The sequence below is a fragment of the Labeo rohita genome, chromosome 23 (genome assembly GCF_022985175.1).
Source record: "Labeo rohita strain BAU-BD-2019 chromosome 23, IGBB_LRoh.1.0, whole genome shotgun sequence".
Classification (NCBI taxonomy): domain Eukaryota; kingdom Metazoa; phylum Chordata; class Actinopteri; order Cypriniformes; family Cyprinidae; genus Labeo; species Labeo rohita.
The window spans coordinates 6,434,195-6,444,970 of NC_066891.1; the positions used below are offsets into that span (position 1 = coordinate 6,434,195).

At 35.0% G+C, this 10,776-nt stretch overlaps 1 protein-coding gene across 1 annotated transcript; it reads right to left on the bottom strand.

Annotated features, from left to right (window-relative positions):
* Positions 1–3,770: 3,770 nt before the first annotated feature.
* On the bottom strand, positions 3,771–10,776 carry tgm1l5 (transglutaminase 1 like 5). The gene is made up of 14 exons (XM_051096787.1): positions 10,772–10,776; positions 10,138–10,169; positions 9,821–10,012; positions 9,441–9,692; positions 9,192–9,310; positions 8,371–8,478; positions 8,117–8,294; positions 7,021–7,159; positions 6,370–6,562; positions 6,117–6,270; positions 5,444–5,770; positions 4,249–4,409; positions 4,013–4,149; positions 3,771–3,915 (listed from the first exon to the last, which is right to left on the bottom strand). Exons 1-14 carry the CDS (start codon positions 10,774–10,776, stop codon positions 3,771–3,773), a joined length of 2,142 nt encoding a protein of 713 aa, XP_050952744.1.

The window sequence follows — 10,776 nt, forward strand, 5'->3', positions numbered from 1 at the left end:
CACTAACCATAGTCTAACCATGAGATGTACGATTGTAAATTAAAATAGATTTAAATCAATCTGCCAAAAAAAAAAATAAAAAATGGTTACTATACTTTTACTGTAATAAACCATAATTAATTTTGGTAAAAGAAAAATATGACTCCTGATAATGCAATAACATGTTCAGTATTAGGACTTTAATCATTATTGTACTAATTTTGACATTTTAGAAAATATAGTTTTGTTAAATCTATAGTATTTAAGCCATTTTAAGATAAAACAACAACACTTGGTCATAATGTGATACTTTAAATTGAAATTGTTACTGCAAATAGAATATAATGAGGTCATTGTTTTGCAACAAGGTGGAGACAGTTCTGCTCATAAAGGTAAATGGCTGATGTGAAAAGTGACAGGTACAAGAAAATCGGTGAAAAAAGCAAACACACACAAAATGAGATGCAGAAAGATATCATGGTAAATGAAGAGACTATAAAGGAAAATGGATGTGAAGGTGCAGTTCAAGAGAGAGTCCTTTTCTTATTTTACACGGCCCCAGCCTAAGGTTTTAAACATTTATTTAAATGTGATGGCCATACAAAAAATAGGGTTGTCCATGGTTTCACAATTTGTTGTAGGTGTATGGGACGGCCTGGATGAGTGTGAGATTTCTCGGCCTGAAATTTTGTCCCAGTCCAGCCCTGTTCTACATTGTGGTTGTTTAGCCTTGATACATTCAAATTTTAAATGTAAGTTATTTTGTATTAATGCGTCAATATGATGTGAGGTCCAGAGCCCATACTTCTTTACTTTAACTTAAGTAAAAAGTGTAGTCAGTTTTTTAGTATTTTTAAACATGAGTATCTGTACTTCTACTTGAGTGAAGAATGTGTGTACTTTTGCCATCTCTGGTAAACTAGAATATGAACACAGCAAGTACCTGCTCTACTTTGACAAATATTTTCATAGTTTTTAAATTACTTTTTTCCCATCCCATTTTAATGCAGTTTGAGTCTTGTAACCCACTAATTGCTGTGGTCATGTGCGTCGCTAGGCCATTTTGACTGCTCAGCCCCCCTAAAAAAAAATTGCGATCGGCTCCATAAACTGCACACGAATTCATGATCGCCTAATTCCCTTTAAAGGGGTCATCGGATGCAAAGTTCACTTTTACATGTTGTTGAACATTAAAAAGTGTTGGCAGTGTATGTACACATCTACCCTGTAATGATAAAAATCCATGCAGTGTTTTTTAATTCATCTGTAAAAATAATATCCCCTTTTTCAAATCGAGCCATTCTCAGATGCATCACACCAACAGAGGCCGCTCCCACAATAGTTGATTGACATGAGCGTCTCACCTCAGACCAGCTGTCACAGTTCGACCTTTATTGTTTCGATGCTGGAGCAGGGATGTAAGTTAGACGAGAATATCTCAGATTGAGCGACTGAGGTGTTGTGTTGCTGGATGTAATAATGAACGTAGTGGTCCGAATTTACTCCCGACATCTGAGCCACTGAAGATGCAGTGGAATACGTTGGATTGTGAAGGGAATGCGCCTCCTGATCTACATAAATGCGTCTATGTTTGTGCGAATCATTCGTGATCCAGCTTCATTTACAGCAGAAGTGAGTATAAGGGTTTTTTTTATGATTCTTTGCGATTGCCTTTTAGTTAGCAAGTTTAGCGGTTAAATGCGGTGAAATGTGGCTAAAGTAAACAGGCTTGTCACTCCACAAAGAGAACGGAGGGGTGGGGCGAGCAGAGCTCATTTGCATTTAAAGCAGCCTCGACCAGAATGGGATGATTTTTGCAGAGCTGATTTTGGCAAGGTAAAAAGGGTGTTGTTTTACACTACCATTGAGAATTTTTAACCAAAGTATATTATAGACTTTTCATTAAGACCCTAAAGAATCATATCAACTTGTGGAAAATGGGCATCTGATGAACCCTTTAAATATCATATGAAAACGGCTCCAGACTTCGGCTCCTCCCTGTCTTTTAGCGCGTATTTCAATCCGCAGACCGCCACAGCTCAGAGCAAGAAACAGATGACAAGGTGTGTGTTTATGGATAGATTGTTATAATATCTGCACCTGTGCAGTTCTTTGTCATAAATACAGTTTACAAAATATCATGGAGGAGTAATCGGTTCCCAATCTACTGTAAAGTTTTCGCTGCATTCACCCCTCAATATACCACAGCTGTTTTCTCCAGCTGAATGAAGCACTTAACACATATGAACGCATACTTTATAAAATGATCATGTTGCCATTTTCATTTGAAAATTTAACTTTAAGTATAATACATATTACAGTACACGTGGCAAAGAGGTTTGCATACTTGAGCTAAGGAAGCGTTGTACTAGAAATGCAAGCTGTAAAATTTTGTCACTACAGTAAACAGGTGTGTGTGCGAGATCAGGAAGACTTGTATTTGGCATATTCAGTTCTCAAATATATTATACCTATCTAGGCAATACAGTGGAATACTGCAATAAGTTTAGTAAACCACCCCTATTAGTCAAACATTTTATTTATATTTTTATTATTATTTTTATTATTATATCCTCATTGGGGGCTAAGCCCCCCTAAAATGAAAATCCTAGAATCGCCCCTGGCTGTGGTTTTGGTTAATTTGTGAACTGAGAGCAGTGGTGTAATGTAAAGAAGTAATAATACTTCGTTACAGTACTTAGGTATTTTTTGGGAGTATTTGTACTTTACTTGAGTTTTTATATTTCAGCCAGCCTTTACTTCTACTCCACTACATTTGCTAATTAAAATGTATACTTTTACTCCGATACATTTTCCCGAAGCATATTCATTACTTTCTACAAAATAGCCAGAAGTCAGAAGAACATGGACTGCAGGAAAGCAGGTTTGACAGATCAGTGGTCTGGCACTTGCAAGTTAGACTTCTAAAAACACCTTTGCTCATGTGCAAACAAGTGCACGCACAACCACGGAAGATTCATTTTCCACTCAAGTTGAGTCTGGGGTGTGCGATATACAATATATCTTCTGCGATAATATGGTAAATGTTGTTGTAATGATGTGCGATCTGACATTTTCAAGTAGGCTACATCACCAAACCACACACAGAGTGCACGCACGTTAATTTATTAGTCTATTAAAACTCAAAATTCCAGGCATTCTAAATTGTAGACAGCAAAAATGCTTCTGTATGCTTTATTTATATAATTTAATATAGTTAACAATCTATATCACACAAAGAGCATAACACATTTAATAATCATTTTATACAAGTGACTTACATTTCAAACATAATATTGCTTGCTTTTGCTCAATTTTGCCAACGAAAATAGATAGAATAGAATAGATTCACTCATTAACACAGTCAAATGCTTTGTTCCAGAATGAATCAACCATTTGAATGAATCGGTTGAATCTTAATTTCACATTTCGACTAGTTTTTAATTTCTTAAATAATTTCAAATATCAGTATTCAACATTTTATGTTAAAAACAAAATAAAACAAATTTGTAACAGCAGTTTAAATGCATCCATGTCCCCTCTGAGATACATTAAACTGTACATACATCTAAATGCTATTTCAGATGCAGATTCCAGAAATGTTTTCTTATGTTGGAATGAAAGACACTAAGTACCGGATGAAGTGCTTCTTATTCTTACCCAGAAATACAACATGGAGGAAAGAGTTAAAACCGAACACAATCTAGGTGTGTATGAACATTTTATATATTGCAGTTGTCAGCGTTTTATAAATGTAGATGTTTGCACTGATTAGAGGAAGTGAAGGTTATTCAGCGATCTTTGACCATGATGTCTGCGACTCCGTGCACCTGAGTGAGCTGAGGACAGTCGAGTGTTGCTAGGAGCTTCTGTGGACCACGTCGTTTGGGAACAACTTTCTCTTTCAGACACACTGACGCTTGGCCTGCAATATCACTGAAAGAAAGTGTGAAGAAGCAAAATCATTGTGAACATTCAATACATCACCCTAGACATTAAACCATCTTTATCAGACCACAAATGCATGTCTTACCCATAGTGAACTGTTTTGACATGCTGCATCCCCAGTCCCTCAATCCGGAACACGACGTTCCTCAGCACACAGGGCATTGGGTTCTGGAACTTGATTGTGAATTTCAGCTCTCTGCCCAGCACAGCATCATCTAAAGGCTAAGAGAGAAAACAACACACAAGCCACATTAATGTAATATAGATACGATGGATAATATCAGCAGCAGGTGGAGTTTCAATGTAGTCCTGTGAACTTACAATGATAATGAGATCTGGTGTGCACAGTCTGAAGCTGAACTGTTTAGCCAAAGTTTGTTTAGTCTCAGTGACACGTCCAGACAGAGTGAGTATCAGCATCGCAAGACCCACCAGATGATCTTTATAGTCCTCATACAGCAGTGTCCACTCCAGAGTCTGGACTATAGAGCCAAAAGATTCATGAACATTAAGACTTTAAAAACAAGTTATCCTTTAGCACTTAGTACTGTATAAGTATACAACCCTATACCAGTGTTATTTTAGTATTAATACTATACTGTTACAGTATTTAGCAATATTTTGAATTAACTTTTATTTTAATTTTAGCTTTTGTTTAAGTAATTTAATATATATATATATATATATATATATACACTACCGTTCAAAAGTTTGGGGTCAGTAAGACTTGTAATAGTCTTTAAAGAAGTCTCTTATGCTCATCAAGGCTGCATTTATTTGATTAAAAATATAGAAAAAAAAAACAGTAATATTGCAAAATGTTTTTACAATATAAAATAATGTTTTTTATTTTAACATTAGAATTTATTCCTGTGATGAAAAGCTGAATTTTTATCAGCTGTTACTCCAGTCTTAAGTGTCACATGATCCTTCAGAAATCATTATAATATGCGGATTTATTATTAGAATGATCAATGTTGGATAATATCAACAGTTGTGCTGCCAAATATTTTTTGGAACCTGTGATTTTTTTTTTTTTTTTTTTCAGGATTCTTTCATGAATAACAAGTTTAAAAAGTACAGAGTTTATTCAAAATATAAATATTTTATAACAATGTAAATTATTTATTATTAACTTTTAGTAAACTTTTAATTATTAACTTAATACATCCTTGGTGAATAAAAGTATTAATTTCATTCGATAACAAATCTCTAATTTCTTAAAAAAAAAAAAAAAAAAAAAAAAAAAACAATACAAATGTACTGACCCCAAACTTTTGAATGGTAGTGTATATATATATATATATAGCTTTATTTTATTTTATTATTTTTTTTTTTTTGAGTGATTTAATAATTATAGTATTTGAACTTAAACCTATTTTAAGTCCATTCCCGAAAAATATTTCTAAACGCTTCAGTTAACAACTAAGTAGTAAGTAAGTAATGTTTTATGTTCTGATAGTGAGCGCCTGTGGAGCTTGGATTTCAGATAATTAGCCGTTCTATCATCTCTCACCCTCATGAGGCTTGAGTGCAATGCTCGTCTGGTCTTTCTTTGTGAAGGCCCTGTTGACTGCAGTGTGGTAGGTGGCTGACACCTGGCTGAAGAGATTGACATTGCGAGGTGAGCTGCTGTTGTTCTTCAGAACGATGGACAGCACTGCATCCTGACCGACACATGGTCCTTTACCATCCATGGAAATCTGAAGAGTCACCTCGCCATTGCCAGCGCCAGCACCAGCACCAGCACCAGAATCAGCACCAGTACCGGTGGGAGAGTATGTGGATCGTCTGGAGCTGTATTTACAGGCTGTTTCCACAGCTTTGCGCTCCTCTGGCGTACCTGACCAGTGAGATGGAAATCAGAATGTTTTAGAAACCACAACTAAACGTGTTTAAATTTATAGCTTTTAATCAATGAGTATGGTATGCTGTTGTAGGATATGTAAGTACAAAAAACGTTACTACTCTTTTGGACGTTTTGATGTACAGTACATTGTTTTTTCAATTGTGCTATATGAATAAATTTGACATTGAAATAATAAAATAAAAAAATAAAATAAAATAAAGCTTAATCTCTTATTTAGATAAAAAAAAAATCTGTATTTTTAATATGAAGCTTTTTGAAAACAAATGTTTGTGTCACATGTAAGTGAAAATATTTTAAATGTTAACTGACTGATTTTCACCTTCTGCATATTTGTAGAGGTGCGTGATGTCCACACGTTGATCTGAGCCGACAGCTTTGGTGCTGATGCAGCGACCTATAACACTTTTGTCAACCTGAACAACTTCAAAGGTCCCATTTTTTTTGCGCTGCCAGTAGACTTTATCGCTATTCACCTACAACCAAAAGAGCCCGATATTTAGTACTAACACCTACCATATTATAATTCTGCGTAGAGAAATGATTTGTGACGGTTTTGTGACCAATTAGCATACTTCAGCGAAAACGAAGGGTGTGTCATATTGAAGGTAGACCTGTCCGCTGCGGACCGCAGCAACAGAGGTGGGGCCGCAGCGGAAGATGCCCTGGCTGGTCTCCTGAGGAGTTGCGTCAACAGCCTGCCAGCCTCCAAATCCAGGTGGCAGGTCTGGCCGAGTCATCCAGGCCTCATTCCACACATGGAAGTTCCTACATAAAGAAAAGCAGCAACTTTAATTACTAAAACCATAACTTTTATGAAACCACAAATACTTCCTGAAGTGTCTTGAACTTGCATGATGCACTTCAGTATTATAAAAACAGGAAGATTAATGCTAATGCTACATAAATCAGTTATTACCTACTGAAATTACTTTATTTACTAAAACTTAACTAAAATCAGAATTAAGGTAGAAAGTAGTACACATCTAGAAAAGCTCAATGAGCAGATGTTCACAGTCACAATTAGTTGCCAGCATTTCGTATTTTCATTTATTTTAACTTGATGTAATAAAATAACTAAAACTTAATAAAAACAAATGCTAATAAAATGACAAACATAACACGCAAATTAATAACACAACATAAAATAATTTTAAATATTAAAAATAATAGGATCTAAATTATACTAAAATGGCACTAACATAAACACAGAGACATAATCTTACCAGACTGAATCGCGGGTAAGGTGTTTAATCTCTTCATTATTCTCATCTAAATAAATATCTGTAGTCAAGGAAGCATCAGTGTCGTGAGCAGAACTGAAATTTGAGACTGGACGTGTGGGAATGCCGAAACACCGCAATACTGAGAGGAAAAGAGAGAAATGTTAACAAAATTTTATTCCCAACAACCGTTTCCTTTTGGCACAGGGTTGCCAGGTTTTCACCCTGCCCAATTATTACTCAAAACTAGCCCAACAAAACTCGTCCAAAAACCTGCCCAAAAGGGATAAAATACACATTTTTTGGCAGGGTTTCCGTGGCAAACTTTGCATTTCAGTGGCTAAATTTCACGTTATTGGGGTCACTTCAATCTGCTGCAACAGTGCTAAAGTAGTACAATTCCACAGGAAAACCATGGACTTGGCAACACTCATTCGGCATTAAATTTGGCATGCGTTTTATCGTTTGCGAAAAATGATAGACTGAGTGGCATCCATGTTGCACATGTCAAAAACACTTTAACAGAGACTTTTGACACTGAATATTAACTTTGAAAAAGAGTTGATTATAATTATTTACTAAATGATGGTCATGTTTAAATTTGATTTACATTTTCATACTATAATTGCTAAATATAAATGCTTGAGTAATGTCCCTGTTGAAAAAAAAAAAAAAAATATCCTGAGCAGGAGCTAGTTGCTTAGGACCAGCACATTACCAGCTTAAATTAGCTCATAACCATCTTATAACCAGCTCTGGACCAGCTTAAACCAACTCAAACCAACTGCTAAGCTTCAAAACATACCTTACCAGCATATGCTGTTTTTTTTATCTTAAGAACTTCAACAGCTAAGAACTTAATTTGGACAACTTTAAGGCGGTTTTCTCAATACTTTAATTAAATTTTTGCACCCTCAGAATCCAGATTTTTAAATAGTTGTATCTCGGCCAAATATTGGTGTATTCCCATACATAAATGGAAAGCTAATTTATTCAGCTTTATGATGATGTATAAATCTCAGTTTAAAAAAACTGACCCATATGGCTGGTTTTGTGATCCAGGGTCACATATTAGTTTCAGTTATACTCAATATCTTACTTGTGTTGGTGACTCCAGCGAAGACCCAGCACTGCCCATATTTGACAGGTGTTCCTCCACTGTTGTGGTACTGTTTCAGGATGGCACTGCTTCCACTCCAAACCATAGGAGAAAGTCCTCCCTCATAGGTCTTTTTCCAGTTACCCACCAGCACACCATAATCATCATTGGAATTAACCTGAAGCATTGACACTATTATGTCATCTGCTTCACATAATCACAAATCATTGTTCATGATTGATTTTCAGACTTACCATGGCAGATATCAATCTGACTACATTTATGGGGTCCCCCCACCCTGAGCAAGGACTTCTACTCCTCTCCAACAAGAACAAACATGCACCCAAGATTCCTTCATCAAACTGAGAATAACAGATCAGAAGTTAAGATAAATTAAGGCTTGTAATATCTATTCCAATTAACAAGTTTCAGTTCCCAGAATTGTCTAGGTATATACATATTTGGGTCGCAGAGTGTTTAGGTTGTACGTGATGGTTTTGGGGAATGTTTTCTTTACGTCTAAAGTCTGAGAACCTTTCTGCAACCATATTTCAACTTTACATCAATAATCAGCTGACAAGTCATGTCTTGTATCATCCACTGTTAAAATGTGTACATTTTGTAGTACACAAACTACCGTATACACCCAAAATGCAATGTGCACATTTTTTGGGAATCAAACAAATGATCTTGGCATTGTTAAAGCAACGCTCTACTGTTTGAGCTATAGGAAGTATAAAATAAATGTTCTAAAAATAAGACATGCAGTGCATTTAAAAAAAAACATACAATAAAGTGCAAAATTCAACTGTAAAAATAAACTAAAAATTAACACAGAAAATTAATACATATTAATACAATGCATTGTGCCCTATTTGTATGGATTTTTTATAGTTTGTAAGTATATAACCAACTTTAGAAAATTAAAAATGAACATTCACAGAACGATGACGGGAATTCTCCAAAAGTAACCAAATAATATCAGGAAACATGCATTTTACTGATATATTTTAACAACTAGTGAATACATTTGAATACTCTTTTGTGTTTGAAATCTGAAATTTTGAAATTTTACCTGACCAAAATTCCAGGTTCTGGTACCAATCTGATGCTCAGTTCCATAGTAGATTTTGCCCATATCATTCAGTACATACTCAACTCTCTCAGCCTCATCATTCATATACACAGCATCATCTGATAAAAGCAGGAAAAGAGAAAAGGTTGACATTTTTCATAATTATTATTATTATTTTTTTTTTTTTCAGTTTGAGGTAGTGATAGACACACACAGTGTCCTCTTATTTTTTCTCTGTTAAAATAATACCTTTGCACCAAGGGTTGAACAGCATGTAGATGTCATTTTCACGTGTGTCTGGTGAGGTGGACTTTCCTGCTGGGCTGTTTGTTACTACAGTGAGTCTGTACCGTCCAATACAAGCGGTTGGAAGAGAATAAACCGCCAGTCTGATTGTGGTTTTTGCTTGTTCAATAATCTTTGCCTCCCAGGCGTCTCTACTGAATTCTGAAACTAATGGAACAACCACGAAACTGCCCTTTTGTACTGGTAAAACATTTCCTGCAAAACACACAAACAAAAGAATACATTTTTCATCTGATAATCTGAGGTGATGGAGTGGCAGATGTAAACAGGATCATAATGGATAACAAGATCGCAACAGGAAGGACAGTAAAGCAATGACTGACCTAGTCTGAGCTCCAGGTAAAGTTGGTCTCTGTTTGGTATGAAGGGTCGGGACAGCTCAATAGACATTTTAAAGCACTGTCCTCTACGGACGATAAGTTGCTTGCTAAAGTAACCCGCTGTGCGATGCTCCTGACGATTCTGTCCTTTGCTGGCCCGGATCAGATCGATAGAATGTACCTGCAGTACTCCACCTAAAAAAATCAGGCATATAAGGAAAATTCATCAAGACAAATTGAAAATAAGCATTGAAGTCTCAAGCTTATTTAGTTCTTGTGTAGTTTCCAGGGGAAGAAAAATTACGATGTATCGCTCTTACCATTGACATGTGCAGATTCTCTATGTGGACTCCTAAGAGAAACAGAGAGAGATTTTTTTTTTTTTTCTTAAGCTTAAGGCTGTAAATATCTACAAAAGTTATTTTTAACTTAATTTTTATTTATTTATTTGTTTTTATTTGTTTTGGTTCAATTTTCATATATACCAAAGTTGTACGTTTTCAAAACTCAAAATCCAAACATTTAAAACATCCAAAGTAATGTTTAAGGAATGTTCTTATTTCTTATTATTATTAATATTTGATACACATTCTCATAACATTGAGAGAAAACACTGGTAACACTTTACTAGAAGGTGTCATTTGTTAACATTAGTTAATGTATTAACTAACATGAACAAACAATGAACAATACATTTATTATACTATTTATTAAGCTTTGTTTAAAATACAGTTGTTCATTGTTTGTTCACGTTTGTTCACAGTGCATTAACTAAAGTTAACAAACACAACATGTGATTTTAATAATGCATTAGTAAATGCTGAAATTAACATTAACTAAGATTAATAACTGCTGTAGAAGTATTGTTAATTCTTAGTTCATGTTAACTAATGTAGTTAACTATTGTTAACTAATGAACCTTATTGTAAAGTGTTATCAAAACATTCTTAATACGGCAT

Coding starts and splice junctions, on each gene's coding strand:
- tgm1l5 (XM_051096787.1), bottom strand. Junction 8,479..9,191: donor GAACCTGGAATTTTGGTCAG/GTAAAATTTCAA, acceptor TGTTATTCTCAG/TTTGATGAAGGAATCTTGGG. Junction 4,150..4,248: donor CACCAGATCTCATTATCATT/GTAAGTTCACAG, acceptor TTTCTCTCTTAG/CCTTTAGATGATGCTGTGCT.